Source organism: Hermetia illucens, chromosome 1 (genome assembly GCF_905115235.1).
Source record: "Hermetia illucens chromosome 1, iHerIll2.2.curated.20191125, whole genome shotgun sequence".
Classification (NCBI taxonomy): domain Eukaryota; kingdom Metazoa; phylum Arthropoda; class Insecta; order Diptera; family Stratiomyidae; genus Hermetia; species Hermetia illucens.
This window is the reverse complement of record NC_051849.1, coordinates 220,483,705-220,500,550: the sequence shown is the minus strand read 5'-3', so window position 1 is coordinate 220,500,550 and position 16,846 is coordinate 220,483,705. Positions and strand designations below refer to the sequence as shown.

Below are 16,846 nucleotides of genomic sequence, written 5' to 3'. Positions count from 1 at the left end.
CGTTCGATCAACACGTGGTCAATTTGGTTGAAAGTGGTCCCGTCTGGAGAGGCCCATGTATGTTTGTGGACCGCTTTCCGCGTAAACCAGGTACTTCCAACAACCATTTCGTGTGACACTAATTGAATTGAATAATCCGCAATCCGTTATCATTTGTATTTTCGTGTAAGCTATGGGACTATTTGGCTGTTAAAATCCACAAGTATGACTTTGATATATCTGAGACAGGCTTCGAGGGTTCGTTCTACTGCCTCGTAGAAGGTATTCTTCTTCGACTCTGCAGTCTCCTCTGTAGGGGCGTGAAAGTTAATGAGACTTATATTTCTAAATTGCCTTGCAAGCACAGAGCGCAAAGCCTTTCGCTTATGTTTTCAAAGCTTATAACAGCAGGTTTCATTTTTTGGCTGACTAAGAAACCTACTCCGAGCACGTGGTTTACTGGATGGCGACTATAATATATGGTGTAGTGGCTCTTCTCCAGGAAACCGGTCGTTGTCCAACGCATCTCCTGTAGCGCTGTTACATCAGCCCTATATTGGGACAGGGTATCGGCTAGCTGCTCATCAGTTTCATCTCTGTACAGGGAGCGCACGTTCCATGAGAAAATGCGCAAATCGTTATTCCGTTGTCGTTGCCGGGTTTGTCGTTGTGTAATCCGTTCAGTCCGAAGCTCCTGTTGTGGCTTCGTAACCAGTTGTTTTCCGTGTAGGGTTGTCAGCCCTACCCAATCCCCGACCTGGAGGACTAGTTGGTACAATTTGTCCCGTTTTTGGGCGCGGGAGACTCGCCTTTATCCTTCTCCGTCTGCAGCTTTTCGTTAAGAAAGAGCTCCCAGCGGTCACCACGTGGAGGTGGAGATAGGGTTTGGTAGTAGAGTTGTTGGTGTTGGTTCAGCAGGCATTTCCCAAGTTTTATGCTCCATCGTGGGTACCAATCCACGTTTCGCTCTGGGACCTATACTACCCTTTGACCAGATTGGATTGGTGATGGGTGTATAAATTGCTCTGTATTTCAATAACCAACTATGCGATCGGGCTGAAAAAATTACTTTGCACGCTCAAGATATTAGTGAATCTTTGGTAAAAAAATCGTATTTGTATCTTTAGCCAGTTCTTCATAAAAAATTTATAAAAATAGCCAAAAAAAACGGCCTTCACACGGGATGACCCCCTTAAAAGTTTAAAAATAAAAAATAAACACAATTATTTAAACGAAACAGGTGATTTCCATTTTATTTAAATATCAAAAAATTCAATTATAAAATATATCATCATAAACGGTTTGCTTACAATTTATCACATTTAAGTTACATCCATATAAATTGACATAAAAACAGTCACAAACCGAGCTATTAACGTGTGTGTGTATACATGTATATATAGGCTATATATATTAAATGGTATATGGTGTAAAATCCTTTATTAAAAACCTCGCATGCGAATAGGCTACATGATTAACCACGTGAATAATCTCTCGACAACGAGATCCTTGTGATCCTTTGCAGAAAAAAATGTAGTACTTGCGTACATGACTTCAAAAATTTAGTTTCAATTCTATTCTGTATTCTGAAAATTGTTGGTTTTTGCGCTAATGGTTTGAAGTGGACGTTCCTAATTTGAATAATTTCCTAACTAGATTCCCTTTTCGATGTATTTTTCAATCGAATGCGAATCATGCGTTGCATTTTAATTTCTAATCCTTGGAAGCAATTTTGTCTTGGAAGCAATTTTGTCTGATGTCGTTACAAACATGATGATCGGATTAAGTCAGAGGCCTCGGAGAAATGCTAGGGCGTCCACCTCAGTCGACGCGGCAGGACGGGCCCCGGTCCTGTCGAGAAATGGGCAAGGGTTCTTGACGCATGGACGGCGTCAGGACGTAAGCAAGTTAGTCCGCACACAACGAACAAAACAAATACGTGTCTGCACGCTAAATGTTGGTACCCTAACTGGAAAGACCGAGGAACTCGCAAGAGCCCTTCGGAAAAGGTGCATTGACATCTGCGCTCTGCAAGAAACCCGATGGTCTGGTGCCAAAAGCTGCGACATTGAACGCGAACGCGGTAAAAATGGCTACAAACTTCTCTATTTTGGTAACCCACACACTCAATATGGTGTTGGCATTGCCATCTCAGAGGGTTTCCGTGATGCCATTAAAGAAGTCGAACGATTTGATGATCGGCTGATGAAGCTCACCATTATATCAGCTGATCGCACTATTCACTTCTTCACCGCGTATGCACCACAGACAGGTCGACCTGATGCCGAGAAAGATGCCTTCTGGCAACTTCTCGATGAAAAGACTTGTCACGTGCCTGCTGATGATTACATAATCATTGCCGGCGACCTTAATGGTCATGTGGGTGAAAAGGCAGACGGTAGCAGGTGCCATGGGGGAAAGGGGTTCGGAGCGCGCAATGAAGGTGGCGAACGTATAATCGATTTTGCGGACACCCATAACCTTGTACTTATGAATACATGGTTCATCAAACGATTGTCTCATCTTCCCACATTTTATAGTGGGAACAATAAAACGCAAATCGACTATATTCTCATAAGACGCCAACATTTTACCACTGTCACTGATTGCAAAGTCGTTCCCTATGAGACCATCGCACCTCAACATCGGCCGTTGATTGCTGTCCTGCGAATTAAGCCACCGATAAAACGGCGTGAGGAACGCACTGGCCCGCCGCGCATTAAATGGTGGCGATTTGGTGAGAAGAACGAAGAAACGGTCTCACTCATACGATTGCCAACCATTACGAATGTGGAAGAATCATGGAACCAAATGAAAGACACGATCCACAAAGCGGCCTCTGCAACCCTCGGGGTCACCAAGCCGGGTAAGCGGTACATCAACCGAGATACTTGGCTTTGGAATGATGATGTTGAAATGAAGGTCCGTGAAAAGAAACGCCTCTACCACAAATTTCTCGACGATAAAACGCCTGCTAATTGGCAAATTTATAAGAATGCCAACCGGGAAGCAAAGAAAGCGGTCGCTGTCACCCGAGCGAACCATTTCAAAAATCTTTACGATAAACTGGACACTCGGGATGGCGAGAGAGATCTGTACCGACTTGCTAAAAGCCGTGATGAACGCACACAGGATATCGAACACTTCTGTTGTGTTAATGACAAGAACGGTACTTTGCTTACTGATCGTCGAGCCGCGACGGATAGATGGCGAGAATACTTCGAGCAGATTTCAACTGAAGAATTTGCTCATCCTCCACTTCCACAATCATTGCCGACATTTGGAGCAGTTCCACCAGTCAGCGTAACTGAAGTCGAGGAGGCAATAAAACAAATGAAATCGGGGAAAGCAACAGGACCTGACGACATCGCATCTGAGCTCTGGAAAGCAAAGAGCTGGGACCCAACACCGTGGCTCAGTGAATTCTTTAACCGGGTTATTCAGGAAGGAAGAACACCATCTGACTGGCAAGAAAGTACCACTGTTCCAATATGGAAAAAGAAAGGTAGCCCAGCAGAATGTTCAAATTACCGTCCGATCCGGTTACTTTCCCATACCATGAAGATTTTTGAACGCATTCTTGACAACCGTATTCGCGAAATCGTTGAAATAACCGTGAATCAAGCCGGATTTGTCAAGAACTGCGGAACTACTGACGCAATACACACTGCGCGGTTACTCATGGAGAAACACCGTGAGAAGCATCGCCCTCTTTACATTGCCTTTCTGGATCTTGAGAAAGCGTTTGACCGTGTGCCACACGAACTCATCTGGTATGCTTTACGACAACACTTCGTGCCAGAAGAACTCGTGCGCTGGGTTCAATTGCTCTACCACGATCCGAAAAGTAAAGTTCGAAGTATGGCGGGTGTATCAAAACCGCTTCGTGTCTCTGTTGGAGTTCATCAAGGAAGTGCCCTCTCACCACTCCTCTTTGTCCTTGTTATGGACACCGTCACACGGGATATCCAACGTCCAGCGCCCTACACACTGCTTTATGCAGATGATGTTTTTCTAGCATCTGATAGCAAAAATGATCTCGAGCAACTTGTTCAAAAATGGAATGATCGCCTCATGCAACACGGTCTCAGATTGAATTTAAACAAAACTGAATTTTTGACGACCGATCCCCATGAAACAGGCACAATCACTGTCAGCGGCAGTGATCTGCCCAGAACTGAGCGATTTAAATACCTCGGGTCAACGCTATCAGCCAATGGAGAGCTGCGTTATGAAATTGCTTCACGCATTAACGCAACCTGGATGAAGTGGCGTTCCACAACTGGTGTCCTTTGTGATCGACGTATCAACGAACGTCTCAAATCTAAAATTTACCGCAATGTCGTCCGTCCAGTCGCTCTCTATGGTTCTGAGTGTTGGCCGACCATAAAAGACAATGAACGACGTCTTGCGGTAATGGAGACGAAGATGCTACGTTGGACTAGTGGCGTCACACGTTTAGATCACATCCGAAATGAGGATATCCGCGATCGTTATGGGGTTGCACCGATCGTGGAAAAGTTGCGAGAGAGGCGTCTTCGATGGTATGGTCACGTAATTCGTGCAAACGAGAATTCACTTGCCAAGATTGGTCTGAACATCGAAGTCGATGGTAAACGACCAAAAGGCAGACCTAAGCAACGGTGGCTTGATACGCTGGACGGGGATTTGAAAGCCTCGAGATTGCACCCAGATCAGGCATTCGATAGAGCCAAATGGCGAAGCCGATCACGACGAGCCGACCCCGCTTGTGAACGGGACAAAGGCTGAAGAAAAAGAAGAAGGAAGCAATTTTGTCTGTAATTTAGAGCCAATGATGTGATCAACAGATTTATTCTATTCTCGTTTTTGGATAGAGTTTGACAATGATGTCCTGTAGGATTCTTTTCGTAAACATCGTTTAAAGCTATTATATAGTAACTGGATTCATCCGTTTCGAGCCTTACCTGGTATCTTCCTATTCAAACATTTAGATTCAAGCATGACCGACTCCGATTGAAAAATAAACGTTTGTCCTAGAAATGGTGAGTTTTTCTAATCTAAGCCTTACCTTGCATTAGAAATAATAGAGAAGGTTTGATTTCTAGCAAAATTAGAATAGAGGATATAGGAAAACAAAACACCTATCAAATATGTTGATTAAATCCTAACCCGCAGGTATACCTCACTAACTTAGATCCTAGGAACCTATCGTGCCGTTTTCAACTTCCATTTCAAGAACAGGAATGCAGCAGTTCTTAATACAACAAAGATAATAACTAAGGCAACAATATCTAAAGTGAAGCTAGCGTTAACCATGTCCAACTCCTCCAGCGTTGTCATCGGCGATTTGAAGTGACAATAGGTTTGGAAGCACTTGAGTTTCTCGCGTTCGTATCCGTACGTGGCCAAAGCAGTTCCTTCGAAACCGTAGCGAATGTATGAAAGATATGTGATCCATCTTAGGTAAACCGGAATAGCATCGAAGGATACGAAGAATCCAGAGAACAGGAGGAATGGTACAGACATGACAGGCGCCAGAAATACACCGTTCTGAACATTCATGGCCGCTCCCACGACTAATCCTACACTTTGTGCAACGAATGATATCAATAGGCAAGCTGAAAGGAACATTGAGAATCGGAATAGCTCCCAAGGTTGTGATGTGAAGTAGTACACAATCGAGACATATATTACGCAGAATATAGCCTGAAAAAGAGAGATATCAGTACAACCATTAGTATCCAAAATTAAGGCCAATTCTTACCTGGAACGGTAGGTCGGACACTGTAATCGCGAAGTAGTACGACTTGAGCGAGTACCACCTGTTAAAGTTCTCCTTGAGGAGTACCGGCAATTCTAGTGGGACTGTCAGTTGAGATACAATATTTCAGTAATAATCTAGTTCTGAACTCTAATCTTTAAAAGGAACTTACAAGACAAGATTGTAATTGTCATGGATGTATACATCAAGAACAACATGTTGAAGAACAGGAATCCCAAGTTGCTGAGGACTTTAGCACCGTCGTTACCAATATCGTAGTAGAGGGCTCCGATCAGGAACCCAACAACCAAGTGAGCAAACAGTCGTAGATACATGAGTGTCTGAAAAGGTTCATATTACAACCTAATTTTTTTCTGAAACTCCTTTTTACTGAAAACTTACCCAATCTCGATAACTGAACAAAAGGGTTCGTTTCAAAACTACCCAAAATTGATGGAATTGAGAAGTTGGATAACGTTCGGGCGATGTGATTTCGTCAGAGAGCAAGGCCGTTGTAACATTATTTTCCTTTTCCACATCAATGACCAAAGCTTCACCTTTTGGTGCAATCTGAACACCACTATCTTTTGCAATGTCGTTGACCAGATTAAGTTTACCAGTATTAGAAAGTGGTAGTTGATTCTCGAACTTGTCGCCATTGGGAATGCTATGAGCGTCGTTCTTGCTGATAAACGCTTTAATATTATTATGAACCTGAACCACATCATTCCTGGCTTTGATATTGGCAAAATCTTCAGGGGTTCGTATGTCTCGGCAACCATTCTCAATGGCCTCCACTAGACGCTTCGTATTATCACCGTGTTCACCACAAGCAACTTCAATAATATAACTAGCTGGATTATGGTAAGATGGACAGTCTAGGCCTAATGTGGACAGGAAAGGCACCAGTTGTCTTGTGCTGCCTTGGTAGACGCATTGACCATCTGCCAAAGTATACAATTGGTCGAACATTTCGAAGAGACGAGCGGAGGGTTGATGGATTGTGCAAATAATGGTGCGTCCTCCGGCTGCAAGCATTTTCAATAAATTAATACATTGGAAGCATGTTGAACTGTCCAGGCCAGAGGTTGGTTCATCAAAGAACATAATCGGTGGGTTATTTACCAACTCCAGGGCAATGGAAAGACGTTTTTTCTGCCCTCCGGAGAGATTGCGGGTCATTGTTTGTCGGTGGTCACTTAAACTGAGTGTGAGGAGAATTTCTGTTATCTGAAAAGAGAGTAAAGAGGGAATGTGAGAATTTGGTTTTATTTTTTTTTATTTTGGATATTTTATTATAGTTTAGGGAGTTGAATATGTAATTTTGTAAAAACAAAATCGATGGCTCAAAAGGAGGGAAATTGTTCATATTCAAGCGGTTAGTGCAGGAACCAGATTGGAGTTTCCGGGAAACACATGTCGACGCAGCACTTCGATGGAGCTTCACGGTCAAATTGGCAATCTTTTTTAATTTTTGGGTTAGCTCTCCCCTTTTGGTTGTCTCCGGCTACTCAGGGTGGTCTTTTGACTATCGCAGTCTCAACTAATCATTACAGTATATATGACAGATTTTAGATGATCGTATATTGTTTCAATGATGCAATATTATCTCTATGCTATTAGCTAGCCAGTTAAAAGAAAATTTCTCTCTTGTTTTGATGCTCAGTCCTCTATTTTTGACCCTATCAACAAGGTAATCCAATTTCTCAAATGCCACTTCCAGCTGTGATAAGAAACACCCACATAGATTTGAGTTCGCCCTTCCCTGGCTAGGGATCTTTTTCTGTGGATGGCATCGGGTTTTAACCAAAGATGCGGCAGTTTATTAAGAACGTGATGGATCTCACTCTTTTCATTTGAGGAGTTTTTTGAAGATCCAATATATGGCTGGGAAAAACTTTTATGTCCTTTATGTAAAGCGTAACGAATCAACCCCTTATTCGCGTCATCGTTGTCAGTTCCTGGCAACGTATTCCAATTGGCAATGTATTACAACTCCTTTCAGAAATTCCAGCAAACAGGTTTTGCCATGATATTGAAATATTGATTGACTAAAAACATCGGTATCTAAAGGATCACACGACTACATTCTCTGAAAAAAGTAAATTTACACCCTCCTTTCACATGTATGGAGAGACCTCCCTTAAACCCAGTAAAAAATAATGCAACCCATTGTATGTAAAGGGATTCACAGGCCATACATTCTCACCAAATTTTGTGACAATTGGTTTAGTCGTTTCCGGGTAAGTCAGGTGTGACTGACGGAGACAAAGACAGACACTTCACCTGGAGAAACCAGAAATAGGTTGGTCATCAAGAGCACTTTAGGAGGATACATTTCTGAAGTGTAGTGGAACATTGACATTACTGGAACGGGCATAGAAAAAGCATCACAGTTGTCCTAACAAATATACCGAGCATGTAACGTTTCCATGCCAAGATGCGCACACTCTTGGAAGCGCAACTCTAAGTACTGGTGAAACGCTGAAAAAGCGAAGTGTCGTACGGAATACTTAAAGATCAGAGGGCGGTGTCATCGCCGAAGAAACACGGTAAAGTATGAATATAGGTATCTCCAATATAAACAGGCACGCAAAAAGTTGCAATCGGCCATTACGGAAAGTAAAAATGATTGCTTCAAACGACTCTGTGATGAGGCAGACTCTGATCCATGGGAAGAAGCGCACAAGTCGGTTATGTCGGCAATAAACAGCAACGCAACCAAAATTGACTGCTGATATCTTTGGCTATGTATATATGAATTTAAAAACCCGATAAGGGTATGAAATATATTGACCGAAATTAACGGCTTTCCATACGAAATTTACTTCTTTCCAAATCAAATTCACAATTTTCCAAGTGAAATTAACGTTTTTCTAAATTAAATTTAAAGTCAATTTCCAGGAAGAATTGGTAGACCATTGCTATGAAAAATGTACTCAAATTTCGAAGTGGATTGAATGCACCCCAGGAAAAATGTTAATTTCATTTGGAAAGTCATAGATTTGCTTTGGAAAATTGTCTAGAATGTAATTATTTTGAGGTGAAAATGTTATATAGGGAGCCAATAACATTACAGCTGCTTTCGGTAACGGTGCTCTCTAGGGCAAAGGTGAGCTATCGTCTGATGAGATTGCCTCTGCCTTGCTATCAAAACCGTTCGCCACCAAAAATTTTTTTTTAAGTATTTGGTGTTCATCTAGGAAAAAGTGGTCCGTGGATTGCGAGGAAGGAGTGAGTTGTTTTTCAAAATTAGTGCGGCCCGCCATTAAGTAGATGTCGGATTCAAGACCACTCTGTTCTCAAATAAAATAGTGGACCCTCTCCCTGTTTTTGAAAACGTAAATCTACTAGTAAAGCAATTTGATGCCAAAATAGGTAATGGTTCCAAATGAATTAGGAAACGAACTCCCCCGTGAATACCTGAAGGGTGGAGGTGGAGGGATGAACTGGTTGAGTTATCCCTTTCGAATCTGCTTCGACAGTCATATGGAGCTATCAGCAATAAAACGAAACATTGCATCAAGTCAGTAAGTGTGAAGTTACAATTAGAGCCTGGAACAATAATGGTTGGAATAGAGCTTGCGCTGTCAAACTTGAAACTGAATACAGAAATGGGCTCCGGCCTCAATGGTTATCTATATTCCTTTCGAGATCTGATAAGAATATCCGGTGGAAAGTAGTAAGAGCAAAGGACGCTTTGTAACATTTTACCCGGGAAGTAGTTAAACTTGTCTTTCCTTTAAGTACTACATCCAGTCCTATTAGATACTTCTATCTATGAAACTATGTACATACAAAACATAACATTTACCATTTCATCTTTCTCCTGTTTTGTAAATTTCTTGCTTAATTTCAAATTCGTTGCAACAGTCATAGCTTCTTGAACCGTAAGATTGGCATGAAGCTGATTATCCTGCATAATATATGCCGATAACTTCCGGAATGTACTCAAATTGCGTTCACGTCCATTCATCAAAATGGATCCTTCAATGTTTGTGGTTCTGAAAATAGAAAAAATAAAGGAGGAAGTTAGAGATAAGTTCCAGAAATTTCAGCGTGAAAAAATAAAGATTAGTTTGCCCCTTGTCCATTGAGCTTTTAGGGCAAGACATAGAGATAACAGGAAGTTTGGGTCTGGACTATTTATAGTCTAAGATTAAGTGTTATTTTTCAGAAATTCCAGATGCTAAAAAAATCAGGGCCACCATCAGATTAGGAAGTGTGAATTTATGTTGTAACCATAGGCACGTGTATGAGTAACCTTTGAATCAGTTCTAATGTAGACAATATATTAACAATCACCGAAATATTTTAAGTCACAAATATTCTGTATTCTTGGGTATAGGAAAAAAACTGTTGACAAACTTTTGAGAATTTTAATATGATTTTCTATTGTACTTTTTTACTTCATTGTTATTTTTGTTTCATTATAATTGGTTTTGTTTTAATCTGTTTCTGTCTATCACTGAATCCCTTCCTGGATGCTAGGTCGACTTGATACAGCTTTGAGGTTGCATGATCTAGGTACACTTTTTTGTGAGTTTGGGCCATCTCCCATCTCCAAAAAATGTAAGCTAGGTCACCTTAAAACGTCTCAGGTTTTACTCTATAGCACAGCACCTACGATTAAAGTTATTCATGAAATGAGAGAGTCTCGAACTCTAACTGCATGAACTGCAAAAAGGTAAATTTCTAACGGCTATCAATAACCAAGTAAGCCTTAAAAACTCCCTTGACTATGCCAGGTCTATCGGTGATACTTCTGCCTAATTTTGACAGAAAACGCAGGTGTAAGGCTTGAGCTGTAAAGGAGAGCTATTTGCAAACGGATATATGCAGACCGGATACCGCGAACCTGGGAAGGTTCCTAGCCAACGGCAGTAAAAAGTACTGCCAAAGAAAAAGAAGCTTGTTAGGAATGAAGAAATGGCACTCCCAGAGAAATTGGCCACAAAGATGCGGAATACTCGACAGAAGATGAGGCGACGTCGCATGTATAATATAATAGCTGAGATGATGCCTGTCAATATCTTGGCAATTGAGATCTACGGATTCGCGAAGCTGGTGAACCTAGCGAGCTCGATGACGATGGTAGAATGGCAGAAACAATAGGACGAGAGCAAGAAAGGACGCTGGATTCATAGGTTGATACCGAATGTTGAAAGCTGGACTAAACTGAGCCATGGTTACTATGACTTGACACAGTTTCTAGGCGGACATGCTGTTTGTCGAGGAGATGTCATGATGATTCTCCGAACTGCCGATTTGCGAGTGCATAACGGACGATGCGGACCATGAACTCTTCTATTGTCCAAGGTTCGGATCATACCGACCGGAAGTAGAAACGGTAGCCAATATCATTTAGCAGTGGAAAACATAGTGGAGAATATGTAGAATTGGATCGAGGTGTGGAAAGCGGTGGAACTAGCAATAAAGAATATCAACGGAATGCTACGCCAGGAGGGGTTTAGAAGGAAGAAAGAGAGGGAGCGCATCACTATCAAGAATAACAGCTAATACTATATGGCAGTCCCGCGGGGGGAGTCGATGGAAAAGGAGGTAGTTTTAGTATGTGAAAGTACCACATAACCGTATAGTGGAAGCTAGCGGTAGCTTTTGAAACTTTCCACCTACCATAAGAAAAAACTGTAACACAAAAACAGAATCCTAAAAAAAACGAATCGAACATGAATGAAGAAGAATGAATTAATGAAGAAGTTTATTCATGGCAGCAAAGTGCAGTTCCTTAGATGACTAAGCACCCTTTTGTCAATAGAAGCTCAGTTGGGAACTTTAAATCGCACGCTCTTAGAGTGCTTTGAAGAGGCTTGCCGGGAGGAACTCCGTAAAACAGTTGCTTGGACGAACTGAGAATTGCAAAAAATCAGGAAACAAACCAGATGACTTTTGAATTGAGCTTGTAAAAGTAATGAGAGCGAACTCACAGCGTGAATATAATAGGCTCGTTAAATGCTCAAAACGGGACTTTTATAGAAAATACTGTGAGGAACTGGAATGTGAAATGGAGACTTTAAAGCTGTACAGAGTCTTTAAAAGGAAGAAAAGATGGAACTTTCACGAATTCAAAAGTTGAGTCTGTACAGATTCTCTTAGAAGTACACCATCCGAGAGAACAGGTGACGGAAGTGCAAGAGAGGGAGTTGGCGGTTTCCACAAACCTTCAAAACGAAGTTGTGAAAAACGATTGGAACACTAATCTTTGAGCACTGCACAACACCTGGCATAGATGACATCTATCTCACGTTGCTAAGGAAGTGTATAATGCACATAGAGTGATTTCTAAGAGATACTTTCCCAGCATGTCTTTCTTTGGGCTACGTGCCTACCTCTTGGCAAAAGATTAAAGCAGTTTTCATTGATAGACCAGTAGCTTACTCCAAACTACAATTTTATTTTATTATGTATATATATATTTCGGGAGCAACTTACTCCCTTCATCAGTACAAAGCTTATTGAAGCCCAGCGCAGTAGAGAAGGTGTGCAGACGTCTCAGGAAATCCGGGGGAGAAATTTGACGATTCGTAAACGAATCTGAGATACTTCTTTAGACGAGAGTGCCGAATACAATTGACTTCTACGGTCTAAGTACTCAGAGGCTATGCATTTAAAAGAAAGTTGGCTCTCCTGTGTTCACTACCACTACAAGGATTGTGATGCGCACAGGAAGTCAGCCAGTCTGGTCTTGTGCACTACAAACTCCTCTAAATCAGGATTCCTGAAGTCCTCTAGTAATGTCAAAATGCTTGCATATCTAACAAATAAAGTCAGCGGGACTTATAGACATACTCTGAACCCTTCTTATCAACTTTAATCATCTTTTACGTGCTGAGGACTCATTTTTCTGGAATTTGGAACTATGCCTTGGAAATATCCTTATTGCCCGGGCCTAAAAAAATCTTAAGAGAAGGTTCAGTAACCTTTATTACGGAATTTCTACTACGAATACAGTATGTATCGAAATTTATCAGAATTCTTATTTTGACAAGCTTTTCGGATTCTTCAAAAATTACGTGGCAGCATCTAATGCCCAAAAATGCTAGACGAAAATGGTATACCCCATATTCTTATGTTACACTTCCAATATATTTAATACTTTTTGTTTGAAATCGATTTTGATTACCTTTTGCAAGTATGACTGAATACTCATTAGATTACCTTGAATTGCGACATAATAAAGCTTCCTTGCTCTATGTTATAACAACTCAACAAATTGATTGAGTAAACCCGTCTAGACCCTCAATTCTACAAATTATTTCAACCTCAATTTTTTTTTAATGTAGGCGATAATGAGGTGCTAATTTATATTTTGCGATGCATAACTTTTTCTATAATGTTGGCTGAAATGTGCTCAGAAGATAGTACCTTATTCATTTGAGTGATACTAATATGAGTAACACCTGATTAGTCGTTGATGTTGCTGGCGAAAATAACAACTTATTGAAGGGTTTAAATTTTGAAATGAAAGTAAGGAGCGCTGGATTGAACAAATTTAACCAAAATTAAGGTGATAAGATGCAGTAGATTGTTTTATAACACCACTTTTAACAAACGTAAGATTAAGTGGGACTCCTAGTACATAAGTTTCAAAAAGAGAGGGAGGGACTATAATCATTTTTAACAAATATGCCCGTATAGGATATCAAATAAAAGGTCTCGATTAGTACTTTCCGAAAAAAAGTCCTAGTTCTGGTGTTAGTTGTAATGAAGAGAAGTGGGATCGGAGTTTATAAAGTCATACTTAAATCAAGGACCCATTCTCAGAAACCTTATTATCGAAAATCCCGAAAAAAATCATCCTAGGAGTAATAAAGGTCATAATGTAGAGCATAGCACTGGGTTGTTTGTTGAACCTCCTACCAATATTAACAAAGTCAGGTTGCACTTTCGCATAAGACATAATGCCAACCTGGCATACCCTATTCATATACAAGCTACGTACAATATAGCTGTCATGCTTTTCACTTCCGATTTCTGTCAATTCTTTTCTAGGACTTACCATCACATAAACTACTCTTGACTGCCAATATCAAATCAAATCAAATATCAGAAAATTCATCTACCTCATCTTCAAGTCGAGCATCGATCCAAGATATTTAACCATTTTTTTTAATTCCATTAACAACTCGTCGATCGACACGGAATGCAGGGTGGGGATTCTCTTTTTAGTCAGTTCTTTCCAGCGCAAGGCTGAAACCACATGCCGTCATCCATTGGCTTATCTGTCACATCACTACGCCAAGTCCGCTTTGGGCCTTTTCAACAGTCCGTTAAACAAAAAAGAGTCGCAACATCATCTATATAATAGACCAAGCGCGACTCTTCTGGTAAGTCGAGTGTTGGTAGGCTTTCGTCAAATGCGTTTCAGAGGTAAAGTCCAAGGATGGGTCCTTCTCTCCAATGTCTCATAGGAAAGGAACGGTCCTCAGGTAATTCCTCAATATCCACAAGGGGTAACATACTATGTGGAATTAACTCCGAGTTTGCCTAGCATATCTGCAATCTTATGAAGTCGAAGGTATTTCTTACATCAAACGATCCATAATCTAAATGATAGTAACATCCCTGTGGATCTTCTTTTTCTTAAACTGAACTATCTTACCACCTTCTGGCGTGAAACCCCAGTTTATATACGAGATACCGTCGGCTAATAGCGTCTTCTTATTCTTCTTAGAAAGGATAATCTTTTCCAGCTTTTTCATAGTAAAAACTGGAAAATCCGCGCCGGGGGTGTGTATGGAATAATTTCCGTACAATTTGGTCCATTTGTTAGACATTAAGTGAAATGAATTTTTCGGGTGCCCAGTTTGTTATAAAGTCCTCACGGATCTGCATACATTTCGTAGGCAAGGGGGGGGGGATTTGGGTTAGGTGCTGACTTTGGTGTTAGTATAATTCCTGATAATAGCGGAGAGGACGGGGCTCGTAATTCTAAACATCGGATCCACGTCAACGTTCCGATGTCCAGCATTTTCGATAGAACTGCAGCTGCACCACGTTGGTGGACGGATAGTGATTTCTGGAAACTTCCCTGCCAGTGACCAGCATCACGTTGTCGCGAAGTTGAACACCGGGAGATTCTACGAAGCTCTTGGAACAGTCAAAGCCGTTACTTGCCTCCTTCGCTCCGCCGTTTGACACAACGTGTAAACAACTGGGAGGAGGTATGTACCAGATAAGCTGAAAGGAAGCTCCGTAGCTCACTGTCGGTTGGAGTTTTCTTCTTTGACGTCAAATTACCACGTCTTAAGAGATAAAATATCAATACCACATCGAATTGAATATCGGGTATATTCAACGTATATACACTACGAGTTATATACATCGTTTACTCAAATATTCTTATTTAAAAAATCAAAAAAATCTATTATACTTGAACCGCCGAACTTCCGGCTTTTGACTTGTTTATGGCTGCAAAATTTTTAGATAGATACTGCCGCGCTAGGTTGCAGAAGTGTGTGGGATTCTCCCCCATTAAAACAACCCTCACTTTCTCCTTCCTCCTTTCCTACGGAACTGCCAGAAAGCATTACTTCACCAGAATTATTGCGCTTTAAGCCAACCAAGCCTTCCGCATCTTCCTTGTGCGCTCGGTTTTCCCAAGTTCCGCCTGAATCCCTTTGATTATGATTTACTGCGTACTAGTTTGTTTCCGACTTTAGAATTTCCCTAACGATATTCTGAGGGCTTATCCTGATTTTCAGAGAGTCTCCCAGGCTCCTCCTTTCTGAGCGAAAAAGTAAACAGTAGATCATTAGATGCTGCAGGCCCTCAGGTATGCAACCACATTCAGGGCAAATGGGAGAATCATCCATCCTGAATCAGTACAGATATTTCCTGTAACCACCAAGTCTTCACAGTAATTAGGTCAAGTGGTAGTTAATCTCGCCGTATCCGTTAAATCCACTCCCCAATACGAGGAGTCAGCGTGTTGGTCCAACGACTGCTCTGCGAGTCATCCCACCGTTCTTGCCACTTTTCCAGTGACTCCCGCCTTGCCGCCCTTAAGTATTCTGTATCCTTTTCATGAAGATGCATGTTCCTTCCCACGTACAGATAACGCGCCCCACTTGTCGGAATGTTCCTCTGGACCATTGCCACGCTAACAGCCGCAGTTTGACCTGAGATTACTCTGAAGGCGTTGCACAACCTCAGCCCTACTAAGCGATTGCTTTCACACGATAGTGCTTTTTCCCACACTGGTGCTGCCAGTTCGACCACAAGTAATCTGCTGCAATAACTTAGGCCTCTAATGTTAGGCATCATCCGTGCTAAAGAAACGTTGGTGTTTGCCGCTTTCACACAGGTATAGTCCAGGTGAAATTAATTTTCGCGTTATTCATCATCAAGGTACTTGATAATCGGCTTCATAGTGATGATGTGACCACCAACATGAATACTTATATTATTTCGTTTCCTACGATTTGTAGTCAAGACCGACTTCGTCTTTAGCTCCGCAAGGTCAAGATGAACCATCTGTAGCCACGCTTTTATTGCCTCGATGGATTCAGTAGCATAAATTTCAACGACAACCAGGGCTAGATGATACGCGAAACCGATTATCGTGGCCTTCTTTTGCACGTAAAGGACACCATTTTGCATCACGTTCTACAGAAGAGGACTCAATACTGAGCTCTATGGTGTTCCTGTCGTGACGGTGTACTACTTAGATCTGTTACTACCGCACAGCATTTATTGGGAGCATCGCGTCTGGAGCCAGCTTCAAAACTGTGTCTATGGCGTCAATACGCGACATAGCTAAGTGCAACTGCAAAGTGATGTTTAGGACGCAAATAGACAGTTGATAGCAATGCAAGCTGAGGTTCTGAAGCGGCGTTAAGTGTAATCCGAGGAAGATTTGTACTGCAGACCTGAATGCACCGTACCAAACGCCGCATCTGCGAAAACGCGGACAACTTGATAGGTCACAACATCTTATTTGGATGTGCAATTTTCTACCTCACACACGGTCTAAATAACTTTTACCTTGACTTTGCAAAACTTTGTTGAAATTGAAGGGAAGCCGACAAGAATTCACGCCACCGCTTGCATTGACCTCTCCACAACATCGGCTCAACTTCACAGCGATTCCCCCGAATCGAA

General features: G+C 41.5%; 1 protein-coding gene across 1 annotated transcript in view; it reads right to left on the bottom strand.

Moving 5' to 3' along the window:
* Window positions 1–4,796: 4,796 nt before the first annotated feature.
* The window catches only part of LOC119650599 (ATP-binding cassette sub-family G member 4), a 37,485-nt gene continuing 25,435 nt past the window's right edge, over window positions 4,797–16,846 (bottom strand). The window contains exons 3-7 of the mRNA XM_038053460.1: window positions 9,537–9,726; window positions 6,125–6,952; window positions 5,895–6,063; window positions 5,726–5,826; window positions 4,797–5,667 (exon numbers count right to left, since the gene is read on the bottom strand). Of these exons, the coding sequence (XP_037909388.1) occupies window positions 5,167–5,667; window positions 5,726–5,826; window positions 5,895–6,063; window positions 6,125–6,952; window positions 9,537–9,726 (1,789 nt within the window). The 3' untranslated portion in view covers window positions 4,797–5,166. The remainder of the gene's footprint in view (window positions 5,668–5,725; window positions 5,827–5,894; window positions 6,064–6,124; window positions 6,953–9,536; window positions 9,727–16,846) is intronic.